Raw genomic sequence first — 25957 nt, 5'->3', positions numbered from 1 at the left:
GAAAGTTGGGCTGCACTTGTACCTTTATGACAATTTCTGTGGTTTCCTTTGGGCCTTTTGGTCTCTTTAGTTTTTTCCTTTTAATATACTAAGGGCACCACACGACCAATATAATTAGATGTATCACTACAAAGTACAATCGTACGTATGTCAATTAAAGCTTAACGGTAATGATATTCTTTAGTAAAAAACGAAGGAATATAATATTATGTTCTTAACGCATGATTTCGTAGACATTTATAGTGTCATATAGACACGTTACATTCTCGTTCTAGTTTTGAAGAAGATCATTATCGATTTACGATACTTCGATTTCATAAGATTGATAAACTTGACATTTCAAACGGTTATACTTATATTTTCGGTACCGTATTATACAAGTTTGTGTTTGTTTTGCAAAATTGTTCTAATTAAGCATTTAAGCTGCTAGATGGACATTTCGTCATGATCCCTCTGCAAAGTTGCTTGATCATCTGGCAGTATATATAATATGTTCGTTCTTAGCGCTTTGCTTGATGGTTAATTAGGACAAGCCAAAGATCACTTATACAAATTGAATCTTGTAAATCATCAATAGTACTGCTCTGTTTCTTATGTTCTTAGTCATCTAAGGATATTATATATATATATATATATATAGCTGCATGCAATATATGTTAAGCCTCGAATCAAATACATAGCTAGTATGGTTTTATTACACATCCATACACATACATTAATTAACAGACTCCAAACACAAGATCGACTCCCCTAGCTAGCTTCACTATCTAGGATCTGATCGACCCAACTAGGAAATGATAACACACAAACAATACTACAGAAGTCACATAGAGAGACTTATTCAGCCAGCTAGTACACCACAAGTAGTATACGTAGTCTAGCGCCATGATCAGTGACCACCATGCCCTCCGTCGTCCTCCTCCTCCTCCATGTCCTCCTCCTCCTCCTCCCTCGTCCTCCTCCTCCTCCTCCTCCATGTCCTCCTCCTCCCCCCTCGTCCTCCTCCTCCTCCTCCTCCATGTCCTCCTCCTCCTGGTCCTCCGTGTCCTCCTCCTCCTTGCCCTCCATGCCCTCCTCCTCCTGGTCCTCCATGCCCTCCTCCCGGAGCTCCTTGATGACCATGACCATGTTGAGGGCCGCCTCCTGGACCTCCCGGACCTCCTCCCGGACCTCCTCCGTGGTGTGGTGGTCCGCCGTGATGATCACCGTGATGCATCTTCGAATTCTTGGTGAGACTACTAGCTTGTATAAACAAAAAGAAAGTTGTTCTTGATGTGGCGAACTGTTGAAGAGTTTAAGCTAGTAGGAGTTGATTTTATAGGAGAAAGGTGTCGGTACGGGCTCTAGATGATTCAGATGTGTCGACATTATCTTCAGAATATGGCACATGCTTCGTTGTAATAGGTGCCACATAATATCTAAGAATCAAATATACAATTATTTCGATTCACATAATATCCATACAAGGATAAACTTATTTAGCTTGTTTTGGTGGAATGGTAGCTCAGGATATTTGCACACAATGAAAGCTAGCTAGCATGTTAATCGTGCACTGTGGTTGTTTTGTTTTTCTCTTCTGAGTATTTGTGTGGTAATGCTTCATCCATTCATCCATTGTAAGAACCACAAGATCATAACTGAGTGCGTACTTGAACTAGGGCAGCATGGAACTTTAACTTCCGTTTTCTCTTTCTCTTTTGAGCAATAACTTTAACTTTCCGTAGATCGATCACAGAAACTAGTTGCTGCACTTGGTAATAGTTGAATTCTTGGTGAGCTAAGGAAAAGGAGATAAGAACAACGTACGTGAGGCTTGTTAATGGGACCTTGCAAGAATTATTGCTCGTGAAAAGCCATGGAGGATTTGACAGAAGAAAGGTTACAAACAGAAGCTGACGAATGCATCGAGAAAATCTGGCTGTTGAAATTTTGTACAGAATATACAAGACATTAAGGCCTGCTTTAATCTTCGATCTCTTTCACGGTCTTCTTCTTATTGCGTTTATGAATTCCTATTCTTATACACTTACGGTGTTATAACTATAAGGCTTACTATATATGGAAGTCATTCTTCCGTACGAATAGAGATGCTTTGTTTTTCTGCCCGTAGGCTTTTGTTTTAGCCAATTCATCGCTTCAACTGTGAGATTGGTCTGAACAAAGGATAATTTACCCCTAGCCTGTGTTAATAACTTTTTAGAATTTAGATGGATGCGTTTGCCTCTTGGCTATTACAGTTTGTTAAGAGCAATCGAGCAAATGGTTAATTATCTGTGAAGGAATGAGCTAGTGATGAAATCCTAATGAAGATTGATGAAATTGGGGAGATTGACTTAATTAATTAGTTTGTAAGTTCAGGTTGGTCAAGATGACAAACTGGCCATATTTTCTGATTATACATCACATTTAGACGGATAAAAGAAGAAGTTTTACACAAGCGGATTATACATAAACCACAAAGCCAGTACTCTTCTTATTATACATATATGATCAGCCTTCTTTTGGATACATACATAGTCCTCATATTTTAGTCATTACATAACGATGAGATCAATGGAGCAAAGCCAGTAAACCCAGCAACTCAGAACTACAACCGCAGCTAGATCACATTACAGGCACAAAGATAAATAGATAACAACTTGCTGAGACTAGCTTCTCGATCGTGGCCTCATGACTAGTTCGGTTCATGGGTGGTGGTGACCGTGGTGACAGTCATGTGGCTTGTGTGGATCATGAGGAGGTGCATGGGGTCCCGGAGGAGGTGCATGGGGTTCCGGAGGAGGTGCATGGGGTCCCGGAGGAGGTGCATGGGGTCCCGGAGGAGGTGCATGAGGCCCCGGAGGAGGAGCATGGCCATGGGGCGGAGGAGGCTCGTGGTGTCCCGGACCTGGGGGTGGTGCGTGACCGTGGCCGCCGTGTGGTGGTGGTGGATGGTCTGGCATTTTTTCTTAAACGATTCAACTCTGAAATGTAAGGGTTTGATTTATAGGGTTGAGTACGTATGGGGGCCGGCAATACGTGGCAAAAAGATGGAAGCTAGGTATGGTGATATATCCGGGCAACCAATGGCCGAGGGAAACCTGTCCTCCTCATCTTGAAAATATTAGAACTGCTAGTCATATCTATCAGTGTTCGTTCTTGTTAGGTTTTACCTACAATTCATATCTATGGCGCTTTCAGTTAGTGATCTGATATTCTTACCACACCTACAAGTGTTAGGTTTATCATTAGAACTCTCTAGCAAATGAGAGAAAGTCTGGTCGGCAGATCGATCTGCAGTACATTGTTGATCTTTACACATCATAAACTTGCTTAAAACGTACTTATACACATCATGATGATACATTAGATATCAAATGCTGTAGATATCTGATCCACCGGCCCGTTCCACTAAACACGATCTCTTAGCTACGCTAGGTGGCATTTTCTACCAGTTACACCAGTGACAGTAACCACAACCACCACAGTAACCACCAGTGGCATTTTCTAAAGGTAAGTAATCTTTGGTATGATGTAACTGAAAAGTAAAATGACAAAAGCTTTTTGAAATGGCAATGGTACGTACCACAGACTCCCCTTTCCGATCGACAGAGAACTGTAGCAATAATGCCAGAAAAATAACTATCAGGCATTCAGGCCACCATTGTCCTTTACCTTGGTGATTTGAAGTTTACTTTCATGGCGTCTAGTGTTACTTGAATATATACCAGACACGTTCCTTTTACATTATCTGCAGCTTTTATGCATGCTTATATTATGGTTGAGTGGAATAGATCTCGTATTTTAGGCATATATATGACTCCAAATGAGTAAGAATCCCGGTCCAAATTGTGATGTGTTTGTCTCTTTGTTCCTTAATGTGATTAGTGATAGATTTGCCGATCGAGTGCAGAGGTTTATCATTTTGTGAAGAGCATCCTGGGTAACACCAAAACATAAAGGTTTGGGCCAGATTGAGCTTGGGTTAGAGATCCACTATTTTAGGCTTGGGTGTTGTTCTAGTTCTAGCCATTCCCCATTGCCAAGCCCACATTAAAATTTTTAATGATCCATTCCAACTTATTACGAAACATTTTTCTTAGTCTTGTATTTTCAAAATTTTACATTAAGGACTTTGCCGTTTTTGCACATACACTTCTATGTTTCTGGTTGGTTTTGAACATTCATGTCCACTCGCCTCTATATTCTGTTTTCACAAGCTTTTAGCTCCAAATTTAGAGATCATCATAAAAAAGAAATGCAAAATGGAAAACCATATCTTATTTGAGATGTAACTTCATAAAAAAAAAATGTATACTTAAAGTTCAAGCATTGAAACAAGATCCCAATGCCACCATTTCCACCAAGATAACAATTTTTCTTAGATATCAAGTTATATTTCATCGTTCCCCTAAATTCTTGATCACTCATTAACTAGTGATTGATTTTATTTCTAATAATAGTAAGTCAATCCTTAAGCATGAATTTAGGTTTCAACCTCCCATTCTATCTCTCCCTTTTCATCTCAATCTCGTTCCCCTACCTATTTAAACCAATTATTTACAATGTCACTCAAAATTTTAGATAATAGTAAACACACAAAAATGTCTCAGTCGTTCTCAACTGTTTATTAGAAGCACCGAAAAATTAAAAGGCATTTCTTTACCTCAATCATACGGTAGAGTCCACAAAACCATCGAATTTGAAATAAACAAACACCTCTCTTTCTCTGACCCTTCCTTCCTTTCTCACTTGCCTTTCTGCTTCAATTATCATCCCCTTCATTTCTCAACCCTCTTCTTCTTGAAATGGGTTCGAGCTCTAGTCGACTGGGTTCGCGCCCATCTCGGCCCCGACCCAATCGCTCCATCCTCTCCTCTCTCGTCTGCGGCGGCTCTTCCTCACGTGCCACTCTCGAGGTACCCCCTTTTTCCTTGTTGGGTTTCGTTTTGTTTGTGTAAATTTGGATCAAAGATTCGATTTTTATTGGGTTTTGATGGGTTATATGATTTGGGTTTTGGTCGTTTGGTGTAAAGATCGGTGCTTTTTGGTGTGGTACAGAAACCCAATGATGAATTTGGGGTTTGTTTCTTGAATTTGATGAGCTGGTGGTGACTTTGTGATTGGTGGTTTTGTTGTTGCTTGGTCAATTTGAGTTTGTGTTTATCATGTATCTGTGAATTTGTATATCTAATTTGTATATCTGTGGCTGATGAGAAATAGTTCAATTAGGGCCATTTGTTGATCATCAGGTCAATCATCTAATGTATTGTTCGAATTATGTGTTCTATGGTCTTTAGAATTGTTTAATGATCATGAATGAAGAAGAAACAATGTTATACCGATCATTTTGAGGGAAGGCCCTGAAATTGGTTGGAGAAGTGTTAGATTAGAATGTTGCTAGTGTTGTAATGTTTTGTTGCATGGGTTGAGTAGTTGGTATTATATATTATGATGGGTACTGATATGCTTAGGTGGCTTTCCTGTAGATGGAAGATCATCAAGCTGAGTGCCTGGTGAGACACGTAGAGCATTGTGATCGGGGTAATAATCCAGTTCAGAACTCCACAGACGTGTCTTCGTTGATCTCCAGTACAGGGGCAGGGTTTACCTTCCCCAATACTGAAATTGGATCCTCATCTCAAAGCGTTGCTCCGGAAGGTCAGGGTACTTACTTTGAAGAAGGTTTAAGAAGTTTTGGCACAAGTAACCAAGGGAAGTGCTTGTCCAGGAGTAAGGAGCTCATTTCTCATCCGGTAAGTGCTGGTTGTAATCATGATGAATCTAGTAGGGATAATAGTACTGCAGCTAGTACTTCGTTTAAAGAACAACAATCTTCCCACCGAGTCTCTGTGAATAGTTCGGCTAACATGGATACAGTCACTGGCTCCGCAGACAAGAGTGCATCTCAGGCTCGTCCTGTGGTTATGCGTCCAAATAGTTCGTCTCCACAAACGATTGGGAATTCCCATTCTGATAACATGTCCGTTGAGAATCATGTGGCTGAAGTAATGGCTGTCCATAATACTAATGCTGATGCTGATTCTGTTCATGTTTCTGATATACCGTTACCTTTTCCCTCACGCGGAAATGATACCCTTCGGGAGGCAATACCTTCTGGCTTAGGATTCCTTATGTCCAACAGGGAACAAAGCCGGGAAGATGGAAGTGTAGTTCATGTTGATGTCATGAGCATTTCTTCGAACTTTTTGTCCAGGAGTAATGGTGACACAAGTAACCGTGAGTCCAGAAGGAATGGTAGGCGTCTTTTTTGGGATGCATTTTCAAGACGCAGTTCGAGAAGGTTTATCGATTCGCCAACCATACTTTTCTCTACTGATGACACTGAGGATCTAGGATTTCATGACAGATGGCTACTTGGTTTGAGTGGTGATTTTCTTGATGAACGGAGTGGAGCTGATTCTGGTCACCAGGTGAATAGAACTCCTAACTTGAGTGAACGGCGCCGACACTCTAGATCTGAGGTGATCTTCTAAAACTTTAAAAGGCTCTTGTGATATTGTTTCAATCATCTGAGTTAACTTGGATCTGAAAATTGATACTTTGGTTCCATTGACTTGAGGGACCTTGTGTTATATGGAATGATATGTAGGTGTCTGTTCATGTATAACATTATAGTGATATATTGTGTTATGTAATCATGCACTAATAGTACTTCTATATAACTTTACAACGTGTTAAATATAGATGTTGTCACCCAAAAAAAAACACACTTGTTATAGGGCAGAAAATCCTATATATAGTAACTAACAGCTTGTTCTTATGCTCCCCACCTAATAATTATATTTATGCTTTTGTTCCACACTCTTTTCAGGTCTGGGAAAGGCTTCGTGGTGGCCTTGATGGTAATGGTCACCGCAATACTACTTGTCCTACAGGGATTCACCCCAGAGGCATGTGCTCATGTGGTTCATTCTTGATGACGGAAGAGTCTAGTGCTCGGGCAAGTATATCGAGAATTGTGATGCTTGCTGAAGCTCTATTCGAGGTAATTTTCTGTCCTCAGGCTTCAGTTTCTCCTATTCCTCGAGATTGAGATAATGCATATTAGTTCAAAAGCTGCTTGCATGTTTTGGGCTATAACAATGAAGCTTCAAATACTTTTGTCTTGGGTCTGCTTTCATTTCAAAAGGCCAAGTCTTCTATGGTCGCATGCATCTGGTTAGGTAGATTGTGCCACTGTTGGTGACTAATGAGTGAAAAACATTTATAAAGATTGTTTCTCTTTCACGGTTTCACCAATTTATGTTGAATGGCTCGGTATATATTTCAGCTGGTGCGTATTAACCTCAGTATGTAAATTTCTGGCCTAGTTAAATGAATGACACATGTTTCGAGCAGGCATTGTGGAAGTTGAAGCCATTTATGTATGTGTTGTTGTCACTGCACTTATTGTCAATTGATAGAGTACCTATATCTGGATGTCATCATTCATGGCACTAATTAAACTTACAAGTTGATAAATTTATATTCTTAGGGAAGTGCTATTCACAATCTCATCATACCGCATTGCTTTCCAGTCTGGCTTCTGTTCTGTGGGAACACGTCCATGTGTTTTTCTACTTTTTGGTTATGTACTTTGTATTAGCTTAGAGCATCTCTATATACTGCTAATCCTTTCGAATATGCTTCCGGGTTCGAAGAATTTAGTTTAACATCCTTTCAAACGTTACATTTTTTAATCTGTCTGCACTTTGGAGATACAAATGAATAATATCAATGGAGCTCCGTCACATAATTTTGTAACAATTTTTGGTCCAATTTGCAGGTTTTGGATGAAATTCATCGCCAACCCGTGTCACTTTCACTGTCTATGGTCTCAGTCCCTGCCCCAGCATCTGTTGTTGACTCATTTCCTCTGAAGAGTCACAGTAAGCTTGACAAATTGAAGCATGGGGATGATGTTGAACAGTAAGTTTTATTTATTTGATTTTTTTTCTTATTATTTGTCAAGTGTGCATAATGCATCTGTCAGTGTTTGATCATGGTGAGTTAATAATTGACAGGTGCTACATCTGCCTCGCTGAGTATGAGGAAGGGGACAAAATTCGAGTTCTGCCTTGCCACCATGAGTATCACATGTCATGTGTGGATAAGTGGCTCAAAGAGATACATGGGTATGCTTATTGCCATCCCCTGATTATATTTTCATCATTATCCTTTGTTTTCCCTTGTTTCATGCTGAAAGTCAATACTCATGGTTTCTTATCCTGCTGCCTTCTTCTCTTACAGAGTTTGTCCACTTTGTCGAGGAGATGTTCGTGAAGGTTTGAATGACCGCTCTGTATCTAACTCGATATCTTCTATTTGATATGAATTGTTCATATGAATCTGTAAATATTGATGGTCCTTCGCATATACAACTTTTTATCCTCCACGGGCAAATACTAACTCATTTATGCTCAGTGCTAACTTGCATCTGAATTTTCCAAGTCAATCCTCATGATGCGGATTTGTTGTTCTTGTACAGAGATTAAGAAATATTAGATATTTGGATCAATGTTTATTTTACGCATCCTTGACATTTCTTTAACTTAGAGCCTTGAGAATGCAGAATCTTTCAACAAGCTAGTCAGCAATACTTGACACACATTCTGCACAAAATGGAAGCACTTGAATAAATTACCAACCCTGTTACTTTAGGAGAGCAACAGGGAGAAATTACATCGCCTAATTTACAAGTCAAACATAGAGTTTGAGTTACTTGGCTAGCCGAGCTCTTACAGAATCCATAAGCATTTTCTCAATAAAAATTCATAATCTGTAAACATAGACCATTGCTCCCCTAGAACATTACCCAGAATATAGCAGTGCCTGGGTGTTATCAATAGCCATGTCCAGGGACCCAGAAGGGGTTCTGGTTCTGGTCTTGCGTAAAAGATGGTTTAGATCTCAGCTTGCTGGCATTGCTTCCATTGGCAGTAATGTGATCATCGCAGAAAGGATTGGTTTCATGGAACTTTGAAGTGCCACTACCATAATACGAATGATCTCGGTTAGCAAAGAGATTCGGGTGACAATTTTCATCATCATCTTGGAATGTTGTCCACCGAGCCGAGTTCATGCCATGTTTCTCTCTAGCTGCATTCCTCAAGCTCTCCATTTCCCCTACATGGTCCTTAAATTCTTTCTTCACCACATCCAAAACGACATCTCCATACCGATCACACCACGACCTGAAGCATCAAAACAAAGGAGATCAAAAGGGTGATACAATTTAGCTGATTCTAGGCTCAAAAGGTGAATGGTTTTGGAATTGATCTTACTTGGGAAAGAACTTCTTTAGCTCAGCCTTGTCGACTGGAAGTTTAGTCGAAATTTCTTCAATTTGGTCATTCCTGATCAAGTCCATGAATCCATGAATCAAACTCATATATTCATAAAAGAAAGATTGTTTTTCAACACCAATGCTTATACAACAAATCACCATAAGTAGAATAGAAAGGCTTACGAAAATTTAAGATTTGGATTTGCTGTGCAAAGCTCGGTCTGAATTCTCGACAGCTCCTTCTTTATCTTGTCCCCTACAACCTGCACATAATGAAAGTGACCAAGATTCAGTTTCAGCTCAATTCTCGAATATCATATCAACTCTAAGAAACCAAATCAACAATGTCAAACCTTATCAATGAAGAAATCAGAAGGAGAGCCATCTGAGAGCAGCTTCCTCTTGATAAGCTTAGTGTCTGGCCCTTCACCCATTGGGCTTGCCACAAGCCTCACATGAACTTCATCATCTGATCTCTCATTAAGAGGCAGAGGAGTTGTCTCATCCTCTGACTCATTCCTCTTCCACTTCTTCAACCCATCAAACCCCCATTTCTTCTTAGCCGATTTCGAAGGTGTTTGTTGTTCTTTCTCGACACAATTCTCATCACCATTTCCTTCTTTCTGAAACAAATTCCTAAACGGTTTCCTCTTTGTCCTATCCGAGCTACCACTCTCTTTCACAGGAGGCAAACTCTCCTGCATGAGAATTGAGCTTGTTTCAAGCTTAGAGTTGTTAGCCAAATCGAAAATGCTCCTCTCTTCTCTGTTCTTCCCTTGTTTGTAAGGCGAGACAAACCCCAAAACCGAAGCTGCTCCTTTGATTTGCTTCATTGCAGAGCCATGCTTCCCTTTCTTGCTCTTCGAATTCGATCCCTCTTTGTTTGTCAAGTTTTTGTCATCCTTTAAGTCGATGACAGACCACTCCTCCTCTGCATTCTCTTTCGCCTCTTTAACTGGTGCCCCAGAAACAATAACATCTCTGGCCTCAATCTCAGCTCCTTGCACTGCCAATCTCTGCAGCAATGGCCTTTTTGAAGAATGGTACTCATCTTCAGATATGCATTTAGCATACAACAGCTCCTACAAGGTTAATTAATCCCCGTTAATCTCAATAGATCGCGACAGCAAGAACAAGAACAATTTGAAACTTACAATACCCCGTCGCATATTTTTAACAATGAATAAAGAAAGAAAGAGAGATCTTAGATTGTTTACCTGCAAGAAAAGCAGCTTATCTCGCAAGATCACCGGCTGCTCATGCTCTGCCGGAGCAGCGATGAGGGTGTCAAGCAAATGGGATCGAAAAGCTGAGACCTCAGTCTCAGCCAAAATGCCTTCTTTGTGAAGACCCATCAAGTTGAGAATCTGGTGGAAAGAGTCTTGCTGCCACTTGAGATTATCCGACTGAAGCTTCGACAGCTTGTGTTCCGCTGATGTTAAGCGGCGTTTCTTGAAGCTGAAGGGAAGGATGGTCTTGCACAAAGAGGTGACAGACTCATGGAGAGAGGAGTAGTAGGTGGGTGCGTAAGAGTACACCATTCTTGAAACTGATCTGGGATCTTGATGATTCGAAGGATTGGCAAAAGCGTTAGAGAGATATCGAGGGTTTGTGTAAGATGCCAGAGCTGTGAATCTGGTTTTTTGTGAGCTTAGTGAGTGAGAGAGGTAGTTTTGAATTTGGGGAGAAGGAAAACGGTCACTAGGAACTAGCCGTTGAGAGAAGCGAGTGTTTTGAAACCCACTTGGTGGCAAAAATAATGAAAAGATGCAGTGAGGAGACGTCGTCGTTTTGGTGCTTGTTGCTTGGGAATTGGCAATGTCATTTTCACCATTTAAAGTAAAGAGACGTTTTCCTGAGCTAATGCCTAATGGTATCAGTAAATACGAAAGGGTTTGGTAAATTTTTGTGTTTCTTGTCCCTAATTTGAATCTCGCTCACTATCACTATCATACCCTTTCGTAATCATTTTTCTTGCAAACAGAAGTTTGAGACGCATTGTATGATTTTGCCTACTTAGTGGACGTACATGTAGCAGATTTGAAATCCAACAGTACCAAAAAATAAAAAAATCATGCAATACGTCTCAATCTTTTGTTACATGTGAAAACTTTTAGACGTTTTAGACTCTTGTTTATCACTCACTCGATCACTCACTCGATAAGTCTCAAATCACAAAGAAAAAAATACAGAAGTAATCAGAACATATCTTAAAAGCTTGATTATACTAACACAACCCAGCAAATGAAATCAATCAAGGCAGATATTTGCCCTATGATAACAACATAATAGTGCTCTCCAGCTTCACAGTACAGAAAGGTGCGAGCTTTTAACCAAATTAGGATATGATAGGGAAAAGATGAACTATAGATAATCTTTATCAATTAGTGATTCAAACTTTTGATCAAGCAACAATATGAGAGTGATGATTCACCTAAATGAATGGTTTAATGAGTAAGCAAGATAAAATGGAATTGAGACCAAGACAGAAAGGCAATCCCATTCCCATATGTTCAAATCTTTGGGCCACTAGTCACATGCGAGGTGCATTATCTTAAATTCAATTTCAGGAGGTGGGTGGAAAAGAATTGACAGATTGTGACACTCGATGGAATTAGATTCATTCACTCACTTGCATTTCCTTCAAAACTCATCATGTCTATTATTTGTTCATTCTTATGGTTAAAGTCTTATGGAAGTAAGACAAGAAGGGTCTACATATGTCCCTTCTGTTATGGAATGGGAATTACTGAATGATGTATTTTCTGATATGTTGATTTATACCTAACAACATTGCAAAATGATGTTATACTCTCATTTTAGTTAGATTAAGCTTTGGTACTTCAATTATATTTGAACCTTTTCAAGAAATCTTGATCCCCAAATTTTCAGTTCCCCATATTTGATTTGCATGGTGAAGAATGATGTTGCAAAAATGTGTTTATGTATGACATTTGATCTCTACTATGAAGCACCTTGAAACTACCGACCATTTATATACATAATTTCACTCACACACAGAGTTCCTCACTAGTCTTTCATCAACAAAATCATATGACAGCTACAAGGTAATGATCCATAAAGGAACATCCTGATCCACACCAACCCTACAACTGCAAGCTCATTACAGATAAATCAACACAAATTAAAGAGAAGTCAATTTACTGGGACACTAAAGCTACCCCCATTCTGCAACAAGGGCAATGAGCATTCTTCTCTAGCCATGGGACCATGCAGCCAGAATGGAACCTATGAGCACAAGGCAGATGCACCAGGGTCTCACCTGGCATGAACCTCTCAAGGCAAACAGCGCACTCATCTTGGTCAGATGACTTCCAGCTCAACTTGGCCCAGCTGAACTTCCTTGACCCAGTCTTAGTAGTAGTCTTCTTTGATCCATACACTTCTCTGTGCAACTCCCTAGGAATCATGGTACATCTTCCATCATCCACACTACTACTTCTCAATGATCCTTCCTTGCTATTTAGCCTATACCCAATTCATCATTTGTATGAGAAAACTAACCAAGCTTGATAACTAATTTACATGCTTTGAAAGTTGGGTGTAAGTAATCAATCACCTATTGGGTTGTGTTTTTCTCTGCGTTCTCAATCTTTCATCTAGTCTCTCCTTGGCTACTCTAGCTTCCACTCCTAGCTTCTCATCCATGTATGAAGCCTGATTCAGCTTGCTTCTTTGCTATGATATTCAAAAACAAGTAACAATCAAATAATCACCCAAAAATGAGGAAAAACCAAGTATTAGACACAGTAGTTAAATTGATTAATTACCAGAGAAAACGTTGAGGTTTGGTGAGTTTCATTGTTGCTAGCATACAGGCAAAAAGATGAGCGTCTGGTGCAGCCATTTGTATTAGCCGGATTTGGTGATTCACTGCTCTGATGGACTCGTCTCCTTCGAGCACATTCCACACCAGGAAGCATCCCCGCCATTGCAGCTAAGGTGTAACTATGACTACAGGGAGTATATACGAGCTTTTTAACCGCAACAACTTAAATATAAGCTGTCGGCGTTAGAATCGAAGTATGCTATGTATACATGTTTTTCTCCTATTTATAAACAACCAGCCTCTTCAGATATGAGAAGCTAGCTGCCTGAAATGATGTTCTAAGAGAGGAAGAAGACAATTGTGAACGATTCAGAAAGCTTGGTGGGAGACAAAAGAGGGGCCATACCATTGATGGTAGCTAAAACCTAGCTATCTGAATCAATCATGTCGATCTTCATCAACCTCTGTTCATCTCTCTCCCTCTCTCTCTCTCTATCAATCTCTTCCTCTCTCTGTTCTCAATTATGGGTGGGAGAAACTGAGAGAAGAAAAGTGAAAAGTGGGTGAGGAACAAGGTCGGAAAGGGAATGGAAAGAGTGAGGAAGTTTCAATTGAGCTGATAAAAGAATCAGAATTGTTGTAATTCTGACCAGAAAAGAAGCACTAATTTGGGTACACAAGGCCAAGAGTGAGCCACGTGACCTACCAAATTGATTTAGGCCCTTCCGTTGTGCTACAATGCAGTGTGACTGGTAATTCTTGGTTTTCAGCTTCATTGCTTCTCATGATTCTGGTTTCTATGGTGGGAAAGCTGCTAGTTTTATATATAGTTCACATTTTCATGATGGAAGAGATTATGGTAAATCCATAATTCTTTTTCCTTTTCTTGGTTGGAATTTTATTTTATCCAATAAACATTACCGTTTAATGGTATTCAATTTTATATCATTAAAACGGTAATATATAAATACGAGACCATCAAATTGTTATTGTATTTGGCAGCTAAGCATGTGAAAGTGCGATATTTGCATTTAGAATCCTCAAAAATGTGTTTTCTCACTGGGAGCCGTTGGTAGATAATAAACTTTGTATCAATCATATAAATGTTAATTTTAGTTTTCACCCATATAAAGAGATGAAAATCTTAATTAATACATTTTCAGACGATGAGTTAATTTGTTAGCTAGTCTTCATCTCTCCATACTATATTACACAACGCGTGTTTATCGTATAACGTTTTATATCAAAACCACATTTAAGATTAGTATATATATTTCCTTATGTGGTAGCGAATTTTGACATTAGGTGAAAGTTGTTTAGTACATATTTAGGAATCCGTAGTCCCGACAATGATCACTATCATTTGAGATGCTAATTAAGTAGGAGCATGTTAGCAGAATAAGGAAGGATTCTCAGGATCACATAATTTCATTATCAAATTGGCAACCTTACACAGTTACACTAATCAATAAGATACTCACATCCATTTCCTATCAAAAACAATAAGATACTGATCCATACCTTCTATACACGTCATCACAAAACTAATTGGGCTTAACTACAATCTCAATTCTTGTTCAAAAAAAAAAGTATGAGCCCAATTGGTACTTGTAGAATAAGCAACATACAGCCCTGCCCATATCTGACTTGAAATTTTCATAATAAACTATTAAATTTACATTTTTGCTTAATTTGGGTGAAAGAGCGACAACCTCTGAGCATCCCCACGAATCCGGGCCTTCACAAAATCTTCACCCGTCCTTTCCTCCAAACCCTCCCAATTACTACACCTCTAAAACCACGACCACGCCACCATCCGTCATTTCCTTTGAGATTGAAAATGCTTCGAGGCCCCGTAGGAAAGTAAAAATAGGAAATGAATTTATGCAGGAAAGTAAAAATAGGAAATGAGTTTATTTTCTTTTTCAAACAGATATAGAATGGAATATGTTTTGGTATTTTCATGTAGGTGTTTGGGTTATATTGGAAATTAAATGATAGAATCAAGTATATTAATTCCTATTGTAATGTTTGGTACGTCATTATAATGAAATACAAAGTTATATTTTTCAATAATGCCCCTTTATAATTTCCAAATACGTACAACATTTAAATTTATGAGAGGATAATTTATGTAATTGTGGCTTTGACAGTGGGAATGGAATTGAAATACCAGTTATACCACCCTTGACAAAGTAATTGAATTCAAGTTTTATGAGAGAGTCAATTTCCAGTCATATCTCTTTTTTTTGTTTCCTGCCAACCAAATGGGCCTCAGTGCACTGAAATATCATCAGGAAACCAAAAACCAAATGCAACGTTAGATCATCTGAAACATATCGCAATTGGCAATATCCTATTTCTTTTGTAGTGCAATCAGTTAGCATGTGGTAGCTCTACAGAAAAAGCATTGAGAGAAGTTCAAGGATTAAGAAATCAATAACACATTAATATGAAACAAAATGAGACTGGAAATCGTTAACCGGATTGCCGGAACTTAAACAAGACATAGACATGTATAAGATCTATACAAGACAACTCATACAAAGGACCCTCATATTCACTGAAAAAAAAAAAAAAAAAATTAACCACCAAGATCGACAAGGCTATCATGAACTCAGCTGATCGATGTAACTACAACAATGGAGTGAGATCTGATCCAAGCAGTTGCAAAACTAAGTGCCCAAAGGGATTATAGAGGGATTCAGTGCATCACTTCATACAAAGAGTGACTGTAGAGAGCGAGAGAGGGATTTACATATTGTTAACCCTCTTGTTCTCAACATTCATCTCTTTGTATAAAGAAATATATGAACCCTAATCTGGCTGATAAAAACGACTGCCTTGCAGTTTGCCTCTGTGAATATCTACAGTGTAACTAAGGCTTTGGCTGATGTAGGTATTTATAAGAGGTGTGCGCATTTTCCAAGCAACTGAGGTAAAAAAAACCCTAGTGAAAACTAATTGGGCTTAACTACAAGCCTAATTCTTGTTCGAAAAAAAATCTACAAGCCCAATTGTTACTTGTATAATAAGCAACATACAGCCCTGCCCATATCTGACTTTAAATTTTCATAATAAACTATTAAATTTACATTTTTGCTTAATTTGGGTGAAAGAGCGATAACCTCTGAGCATCCCCACGAATCCGGGCCTTCACAAAATCTTCACCCGTCATTTCCTCCAAACCCTCCCAATTACTACACCTCAAAACCACGACCACCACCACTCCACCACCAAAAACAACATCCGCCACCATCCCTCAACTTGAAAATACCATTGTACTGTTGCATCCGTGCCATCACCAACGTCACCGGTAATAGAGACCGGAAAATGGACCTACGGATAGTGACGCCGGGCCCAACTTCTCCTAGCGGCCTCAGGAAAAAGCTACGTTCTTCTCTTTGTATTCTCCCTTGCTTCAAAGACAATAAATCCCACCACCAACACAACCACAGCCACGGCTCCATCACCGCCCCCACGACCCCACATGGCTACAGCGCCAGCGGCCACAACCGGGATGACTTAGGCCTCCTACGTCCCTCCGACGCCTCCCTCTCCACCCCGAAATCGGCGCGCTCTCACCATCACCATGAGTTCTCCGAGCTCAAGGACAAGTGTCGCAAGGCCATTGGCCGCATGGGGCGCCACAGTAGTGGGAGGAGGCACTCCGGGGACTTCAAATACGACGAGCTGAGTTACGCCCTCAACTTTGATCATGAGGACCCTAACGAGGATGACGGCGGCTTTCCTCTCAGGAACTTCTCGGCGAGGTTGCCACATTCCCCGCCGAAGGAGTCCGCTGCGGCCGCTTCTCCGGCGTCCAAGGAGATAACCGCTTGTAGCTAATTTAATCTCCGCCTGAGGGATTGGAGGAGTATTCGATATTGATTGTTTGACTAGGCTAATTGTGTTTCACTGTTTATACAATATTGGTGCTGTATATAAACGTACATTACGTAACCTTTCTTGATCTGCATGTTAAAAATCTCTGTAAATTATTCACTGAAAATGTTCCTCTGGTGAGGTTATCATTGCATAATTAGTTACCTCTTATATGCGACTGTGATTTAAGCCATGTTTCATGTTTGGTTTTAGGCACGGTTTAAGAGATTTGGTGTAGAGAATTCGCAAGAAGAGATCCTTAACAAGGGATGTATCCCCTAGAACATTAGTTAGGTCTTTTCAACTTCGTGTCCGGCAGCAAAGTCACGCTTCAAGTCTCCAAAACTAGGGCTTTTGGATTAGAAATTTTCGATGCGACGGAGCCAAGATAGTGGTTATCTGGTGGTATTATCTGAAGAAGTGGGTGGTAGTTGCTCGACTACAAAACGAAGAAGCAGTGCTGCCCTTCATTTTGATTATATGGACTCCCATGAGTCCCATCTTAATTTGTTGGCATTACTGAGTATGGTGTAACTAAAAATATGGGCTTCCATTATGCCATGCATCCTCGAGATAATGTGACTAAACCTTGATCAAAGATTTTGAGTCCCACAAACACAAATCCCCCACGTACGCAACACCTCTAATTGACTCAAAGTCACAATCTTGCATGAAACCTAGTGATAAACCTAACGGTCAAGATCCCAAGTGATAAACCTAATTAGAATAGAAGTACGTAGCATATACAAGAATAAGGTAAGTAATAACCTAAGTTAGCATATGATGCACATCCTTCCCAGCTTGCATTGCTCAGATCCTTCATTGGTCTAAGAAGGCTTTTCATGTCCTGCAAAATAAAACCCGAAACTCGATCAACTACAGAGTTCTACCAGGCTACAAGGAGCTCCTGCTTTTGGATGCAAGACGTACACTACTGTACAGGTTACGCAAGGGTGATGATCAGATGATGAACTATCAAAGCTCTTGCTTCTCATAGAAAACGAAGATTAGAGTTAACTGGTGGTATGTGCCTTTTATTCTCATAATATGGGCTTCCATCACTGTTGGCATTACTGGGTATGGTGTAACTAATAGGCATGTCATATATTAATGCAGCTATATACAATATAATTGAAGTTCAAAGACTCCTAATGTCCAGCGTTTAGTATTTACTTTGAATTCTTATTTTATAACCAACCTTTACGATTCTGGGTGATTCTAGCTATCTTCTGCCTTTTGTTCTTTTCTCAGATTCTGGGCGATTCTCTTCAGATTCTAGCCTAACTTAACAGAAACAACATAAGAAAGTGAGAGTTGGATGTCAATTTTGTTGTGCAAGCATAACTACCTTTCTTATCTTTCAGTCTATCAAAACTAACTTTCCAAGTTTCTCAATAAAGAAGTAGAACGCGTGATGACGTTTTTGGTTTAATCTAAGGATTAACTATATGATTTGGTTATCAATTATAAAACTTCAAGTAGAAGAGTTTTGTCTCCCATTCTCACTCGAAGAAGTGTTGCTTCTCAGGGCATTTTGTATTCTCTGGTTATATACTACTCAAAACAAACAAGATTCTGCTTCATCATCTCCCAACAAAGTTTTGCTGGGTATTGTTTATGTCTTTACCCTTTTCTAATGGAGTTTGTTTATTAATTGTGACTTTGCTAACAAAAGGGTTGAGCATTCAAATTTCAAATGATCTTCTTTCCTTGTCCAATCAGATCAAGTGTTGCATTGGACCCCAAATGATATACTTGGACAAATAGGCTCTAGGATGTTTCTTGGTGATGAAGGTGTGTGTGAGATATTTCTAGTGCACTTCCTCTCTGTCTTTGCCATATAGTGTTTCTTTTCTTGCCACCCCAATCCTCAAATGAACTATTATATCCATCTTTTAGATGAGGAGCCAACTATGAACATATTCAAGTCGGTTTGTTCACAAAGATAGGAGTTGTTTACAACCTCTACTCGATCGTTCTTTTAATGAACATGAGCTTATTGAGTCAAAACGAATTGCATTTTGTAGCTTGTCTATTATTAGATAATGTTTCGACGAACACAACACACAATAACATAGCAAATTAAAAATTACAATTTTCAAAACACCATCTAAATTAAAAAAGAAACTCATCTCAAAATAAAATTTATAACGTACACGTTATTTTGATGTCACGACAAACATATCATTATAAAATTTCATAATTTTGAGTATACCCTTAATTTTAGTGCTATGAGTAAAGTTTCAGCACTTATGAAACCGATTCTCAATCTCTTTTCTTTTGTAAAACCCTTTGCATCTTTCATCATGAACTCATAATCATCACAATAAATAGTTGGATATTGTGGCTCATGAATTATGATCCAAAATCACACCATCATCACACCAAACACACACAAGCTCAGACCCTAATGAACATTTGCCCTCATGAACAGTGTCTCAATCCAATATTGACATCACCTCCCCAAAAAAGAAAATTGTCTATAAAAGATAATGTGACCAAACCTTAAACCAAAAGTATTTCAGTCCCACAAACTTGTCACCATCTGAGAATCAAGACCTTCCTCCCCAAGTTCTTGACACACAATGACACAAACCCCCCCACCCCCCACACAACACTTTTTTGACTCCGAATCACAATCTTGCATGAAACCATCCACGTGCCTTGTCCTCAGTCCTCACCACCACCCTCCTCCTCCTCCCCTCTCCTCCCTTCTCTTCTCTCAAACCCAAAACAAAACAAAACAAATCTTTCTAAAAACCTAAAATTCTCCTTCTTTCTATTCTCTCACGTTCACACTTTCTATTTCTCCCTTCCTTTTTTTCCCGAGAAAAATTTCAAACCCACCTCCAGAAATCTTGTAGATGATTCAAAATTTTGATCTTTAGAGACAAAACCCAAAAGTGACGAGGCCCTGAGGGGGACGCTTGTCACTGTCACAGCTTGATCACCGACTCAGAGTCGTCTCTATCTCTCTCTCTCTCTCTCTCTCTCTCTCTCTCTCTCTCTCTCATTCTACGACGTCGTTTCAATCAGGTACTCTCTCTCTGTTTCTCTCTTTGTGTATTGCAATTTGCAAATTTGATATCTCTGTGTTTAGCTTAGCCCTGTTTTGGTGTAAAGATGTGAAATTTAAGACTAGTTTGGTGGAATATGACTTGGGTTGGTAGTGATATTAAGATTGTGGAAGCAAAGATGTGAGCTTTGTTGTGTTTGATCCTCTGTTTTTAGTGTTTAGGATTGAAAAAATTTACAGGGCTTTGATTCGAAATTTGTGTATTGGTTTTCTAGATATGACGTTTGATCAAAATTCGGTTCCCCAAGATTTGAGGCCTTTAAATGTAGCGAGGTCTGTGGCTGAGGAGCCCCCCCGCATTGCATTGGCTACTTCAGCTGGGTTTATACCCAATTTGGCTCAAGGTAGTAGTCCTATGTATTACCCTGGGCCGGTTTCGGAGGCGGGGTATGTTGGTTTAGGGTATGGGAATCCGGTGTCCACATGGGGGCCGAGGATGCCTGTGACGGTGGGGCATCAGGGTGTGAGCCCTGCGATGGGAGTTGGAATCGGTTACAGTCCTAATTTGGGGAGTAGGGTTGTTGGGAATGCTGTTGATCTTGTGAGCTCTCCTGCTACAGCTGGAGCTGGGCCTTATGTGTGTAGTTCGAATATGGGGAATATGGTTGTTGGTAATGGTATGGATCAGGGTGTTAGTGATATGTCAGCTCGGTTTGGTTATAGTACCAATTTAGGCAGTAAGGGCAATATTGCTGATCAGTCAGGTAGTGATTCGATGTCTGGGTATGCTTATAGTCCTAATATGGGAAATCGGAGTGATCAAGCCAGTGATGATGGTGGAGATGATTCTGTGTCAGGGAAGAAAATAAAGCTGCTGTGCAGTTTTGGAGGCAAGATTTTGCCCAGACCAAGTGATGGGATGTTGAGATATGTTGGAGGACATACAAGGATTATTAGTGTTCGGAGAGATGTGAACCTGAACGAGCTAGTGCAGAAAATGGTGGATTCGTATGGGCAATCTGTGGTTATCAAGTATCAGCTACCCGACGAGGATCTTGATGCACTAGTGTCAGTTTCATGTGCTGATGATCTTGACAATATGAAGGATGAGTATGAGAAGTTGGTGGAGAAATCTCCAGATGGGTCAGCAAAATTGAGGGTATTTCTTTTTTCTGCTTCAGACCTTGATACATATGGTTCTGTAAAGTATGGGGATTTAAATGAGAGTGGCCAGAGATATGTTGATGCTGTGAATGGGATTTCGGATGGGGTTGGTAGTGGTATCATGAGGAGGGAGAGTATAACAAGTGCAACTTCAACTCAAAATTCTGATTATAGTGGAATTGATGTTGTTGATAGTTCCGTTCCTAGCCAGGGGGACAAGTTATCCCCTAAAGGAGATTTGACAAACTCTCAGGACACTGGTACAAGATTGGGTTTTCCAGATCCAAATCCTGCAGTGGTTTCTACTATTCCATCAGGCATTAATGTGGTTAAGACTGGGCCTCCCCAAACATCATATTCCCCCCCTGAGGTTGAGTTTGAAAGGACTGCTCCTGTTACAGTATCACAGCAGCAACTGGGGTTGCAGCAACCTGGAATTGACATTCAGTCAACTTCTCCATATCTGCAAGCTTATGTTAGCCCTCACCAGCTTCCTCCCCATATGGGATTCCCAAACAATCACCTGTTTGGGACTGCTGGTCCTGTCTATACCCAACAACAATTCCGTGATAGTGGTGCTGGCATGACCTCACATCATTTTGTTCCTGCTGTGCATATGACAATGAGTCCATCTTCTCATGTTAATATGAGACCAAATGTACTTCAGCCATTGATGCAACCCCAACAGACTCGATTGGATCATCATTATGTGGATGAAAGTGCCTTTTGTCCCAGAGTTGTCCAGCTTCCCGCTGAACAAAGCTATAATACATATCAGGTTCAGGTCCCCTCACCAGCACCAGGAGGTGCTTATGGTTGGCATCAGATTACACCACAGGAGCATGTGATGTATCGTGATGGTTTGGTATCGCACCAACAGGTAATGTATCCTGAGAAATCCAACAGGTTGGAAGACTGCTTTATGTGTCAGAAGGCTTTGCCTCATGCACATTCTGACCCGGTACCAGTACAGGGTCAGCGCGATGGTGGTGCGAGTCCTGTATCTGATTCAGATTCAAATTACCATGGTCTTCTTCTTGAGGAAAACTGGAGACCTCAGCCAACAAACAGGGTGTTGGTAAGTGGAGCATTGGGGGAAGGTAATTTAGGGCAGGGAGTTGATATTCGACCCAGAGTCCAAGGCCTGGTAGATCCTCTTGGAACATCACATTCAGATGGCGCAGGGATAGTGCAGAATTCTTCTGAGTGCATATATGAGGAGAGAAATTATCTTCATCAAGCGGATCATCCAATGATATCAGCTCCCCAGGGCGTCATGAGGAGGGCTGCCCCAGCCCAGTATCATGTTAAACATGAAGATTTGGTTAACACTCCAGTTAATCAAGAAGTTCCACTTACTGGAGCCCTGAATGTTCAAACTTCAGACCTGGTTCGCGAGTCTCCGCAAGTATACTTTAATAAATTTCCAAAAGAAGAGATGATGGAAACAATCAGGATAAGCCCGTCAGAGGTTTATGTTAAAAATGAGCATGCTAAGTCACCTATTGAAACACCTAGAAGGGAAGACAGCTATGATCAACAACCACCACAACTTGCAGGAAGGGAGTTACCTGTAGAGAATACCTTAGACAAGAATCAGTTTGTTCCAACTGAAGTACTAGCTTCTTACACTACTGGAGCCCCACAAGTCCATACTACACAACCAGTAGAAATCAATGAAACACCACAACCACCTGTGTGGGGAAATCCTGAATCTTATCAGCAATCAAGAATTGGATTCCCTGTGGATTCTCATGCATTCCATTATGGAAACCCTGTTGTGTCCACCCCTCTACCTACCAGAACTCAACCTCCTGCTGAAAGGAGAAACGAGAACTTGAGATTGCATCCCAACATGGTACATACTGATGTTGAAGTTGTTACCTTGAATGGTAACATGCCATCTTCTTTCTCTCCACCTATGATAACAGTTGATGTCCAAGACTCTTCAAACTCACTATTCAGCGATCAGGATCCTTGGAATTTGCGCCATGACACTCATCTTCCGCCTCCTATACCTACCAAAATACAATTGAAAAAGGAACCCTGTACAAATAGAGATCTCTTTGGTGGCAATGGTGCAGAACTAAATACAGAAATGCAATTGGAGGATGGAGGTCAGCCACTGGGTAATTTGAACAAGGATCTTAATCCAGATCATGCCCAGTCTTCCAAAGGTCAGGCAAAGGTCTTTCTATATTTTTCTTTATTCATTTATTAGTTGGTTGATTGGAGATCATAATAATTGTCTTATTTCTTTTGGTCATAGGATCAGCAGAGGAACAGATTAAGCAAGACCTTCAAGCTGTTGCTGAGGGTGTAGCTGCCTCAGTTTTTAAGTCATCTTCACTGTCAAATCCGGTTTTTAATGACAAAAATGAGTCTGCATATGATTCCAACCAAGATGAAGGTCAAATCAGCGTTTCAAGTATGCAGCATAGCGTTGAGGTAGTTTTAGGAATTCATCTGTTTTTGAGGATGTGCATTAATATTTCACTTGCATTTCTGAATTTCATACTCATGCATAACATTTAATTCCAGTCTTTCTCTAGCTCCAGCTTTCTAATTTTTGTTTTCTGTTTCAGGACGTCAAGACCAAATGTCCAGAGAAGCCAAATTTGGGGTTTCCAGTATCAGATGGCATCGGCCGGCTGCAGGTTAAAACTTGTGTTCTATGTTTCCTAAATGTGATCTGCTGTTATTAAATTGTGCCATGGATGTGATTTCTTACTGTTTTTGGTAGATTATTAAGAATGATGACCTTGAAGAGCTCAGAGAATTAGGTTCTGGAACATTTGGTACAGTCTATCATGGAAAGTGGAGGGGCACTGATGTTGCAATCAAACGAATCAACGATAGGTGTTTTGCTGGGAAGCCTTCAGAACAGGAGCGCATGGTTTGTCTTCTCAGTCACATGTTTTCATAATTTACTAATTTTATTCATTAATGTATCACTTACTGGGCTCTGTATTTTGGTTTATGTAATTTATCAGAGAAACGATTTCTGGAATGAGGCCATCAATCTGGCTGACTTGCACCACCCAAATGTGGTAGCTTTTTATGGTGTTGTACTTGATGGCCCAGGAGGTTCTGTGGCAACCGTGACAGAGTTTATGGTTAATGGTTCCCTTAGAAATGCGTTGCAGAAGAATGAGAAGTAATGGCTTTGTTTCGTGTGAATTAATTTTTAATGGATGCAATAGTCCGCATTTAGTTGCCATTATAATAAGGAGCTGACTCTAAGGTAAATAACACAGGAGTCTGGACAAGCGCAAACGCCTATTGATTGCAATGGATGTGGCATTTGGAATGGAGTACCTGCATGGAAAGAATATAGTGCACTTTGATTTGAAAAGTGACAATTTACTGGTCAATCTTCGAGATCCACACCGCCCGATTTGCAAGGCAAGTGACTGGAGCACTCTTCCTCACATTCCAATTGGTTTTATTTGCAGCAAAAATTTCTACATGCCATTCAAACAGTGATCTAGTAACATAATCTAATAGTGTATTTATGAGACGGCATTCACATTTAACTGAAAACTAATATTCACATGTCTGCTTCTATTAGGTTGGTGATTTGGGCCTATCAAAGGTGAAATGTCAGACACTGATCTCTGGTGGCGTGCGAGGAACACTTCCTTGGATGGCACCTGAACTTTTGAATGGTAGTAGTAGCCTTGTCTCTGAGAAGGTTTGTGTTAGTCATTTTTACTTTTAACTGTTGAAATATGTTATGACACATGGTTGTCCCTTAGGTGGTCTTATTGACCTCTTTTCTCTTTGGGAACATTAGGTTGATGTGTTTTCTTTTGGTATCGTACTGTGGGAGCTCCTCACTGGAGAAGAACCATACGGGGACTTGCACTATGGGGCTATCATAGGTGATCTACTGCTTAATAACTTTTTATTTTTGTAAACATCCTTGATTCCTATATATGATTTACTGGGAGTGAGAGATATTGAAAGCGAGCTATTCACATGTAATTGCAGGCGGTATTGTGAGCAATACATTGCGGCCACCAATCCCTGAGTCTTGTGATCCAGAGTGGAAATCATTGATGGAGAGATGCTGGTCAGCAGAGCCATCTGAGAGACTGAACTTCACTGAGATTGCAAACCAATTACGTGCTATGGCTGCAAAGATTCCTCCTAAAGTACAAGGCCAAGCACAGCAGCAACCGCCCTCGACGCAGCCTCAGGTTCAAAAGTGATATCCATGCCAGACATTGCCTGATCATCTCAGCTGTCTATCCCCCTTGTTGCGGGCTATTGGAGGATGTCTTTGTTTTAATGTGATAGGAAAGATTTGTTTCATTGTTTTACAGAACTTTACAGATCTTATAAGTAGTCAACTTTGTTAGGTTATGACGGTTTACCTTTGAATCAAGTGTTTTCTATCACGTTTCAAGATAAATATACAAGAATATGAGGATTGGATTGGTTGTATGCTCTCTGTTGGTTTCATCGCTTTGTTCAACACCAGAACTCAATTTTCGCATATGGAAGTAACTCCCTAACATAGTTTTTGTATGGAATTTCTTTTCATTTATCACACGCAGAAGGTTCGTTTCTTTAGTCAAACAACTACACAAAACTTGGTGCTTGAAAATTCGTGTGCTTAAGAAAAGCAACTGCTTAACTGATAATACCAAACTTCATGGTATTTTACGTACCAAAAACAGGAATCCCAGAGCGTATACGACACCGCGTAGCACCTGAACCAGGAATTCTCATTTTGTTTGGTTTCTAACATCTTTCCTTACCCGCATAGGTTTGGGAAGTTTCCTACCAAGGTATAAACAACTTAACAAAGAAAACAATTCCCCATGTA

General features: G+C 40.1%; 3 protein-coding genes and 1 pseudogene across 4 annotated transcripts; 2 read left to right on the top strand and 2 right to left on the bottom strand.

Annotated features, from left to right (window-relative positions):
• The first annotated feature begins 4700 nt into the window (after window positions 1–4700).
• Window positions 4701–8514, top strand: LOC101295849. Its single transcript, XM_004287185.1, has 6 exons — window positions 4701–4898; window positions 5469–6464; window positions 6815–6988; window positions 7769–7911; window positions 8007–8117; window positions 8233–8514. The coding sequence occupies exons 1-6, from the start codon at window positions 4788–4790 to the stop codon at window positions 8309–8311; spliced, it is 1614 nt and encodes a 537-aa protein (XP_004287233.1). The 5' UTR covers window positions 4701–4787; the 3' UTR covers window positions 8312–8514.
• Window positions 8515–8598: 84 nt separating this feature from the next.
• Window positions 8599–10922, bottom strand: LOC101306087. Its single transcript, XM_004288708.1, has 5 exons — window positions 10486–10922; window positions 9622–10350; window positions 9452–9531; window positions 9267–9338; window positions 8599–9176 (listed from the first exon to the last, which is right to left on the bottom strand). Exons 1-5 carry the CDS (start codon window positions 10807–10809, stop codon window positions 8825–8827), a joined length of 1557 nt encoding a protein of 518 aa, XP_004288756.1. The 5' UTR covers window positions 10810–10922; the 3' UTR covers window positions 8599–8824.
• Window positions 10923–12199: 1277 nt separating this feature from the next.
• On the bottom strand, window positions 12200–13608 carry LOC101295556. The gene is made up of 3 exons (XM_004287184.1): window positions 13060–13608; window positions 12849–12967; window positions 12200–12757 (listed from the first exon to the last, which is right to left on the bottom strand). Exons 1-3 carry the CDS (start codon window positions 13219–13221, stop codon window positions 12430–12432), a joined length of 609 nt encoding a protein of 202 aa, XP_004287232.1. The 5' UTR covers window positions 13222–13608; the 3' UTR covers window positions 12200–12429.
• Window positions 13609–20236: 6628 nt separating this feature from the next.
• Window positions 20237–25377, top strand: LOC101305797 (annotated as a pseudogene). The gene is made up of 10 exons (XR_183815.1): window positions 20237–20718; window positions 20776–23300; window positions 23393–23551; window positions 23709–23750; window positions 23838–24019; window positions 24117–24280; window positions 24381–24528; window positions 24695–24817; window positions 24920–25007; window positions 25117–25377. The product of XR_183815.1 is annotated as an uncharacterized LOC101305797 (transcript).
• Window positions 25378–25957: the final 580 nt, after the last annotated feature.

This window comes from Fragaria vesca, linkage group LG1, assembly GCF_000184155.1.
Source record: "Fragaria vesca subsp. vesca linkage group LG1, FraVesHawaii_1.0, whole genome shotgun sequence".
Classification (NCBI taxonomy): Eukaryota; Viridiplantae; Streptophyta; class Magnoliopsida; order Rosales; family Rosaceae; genus Fragaria; species Fragaria vesca.
This window is presented reverse-complemented; position numbering and strand designations above follow the sequence as displayed.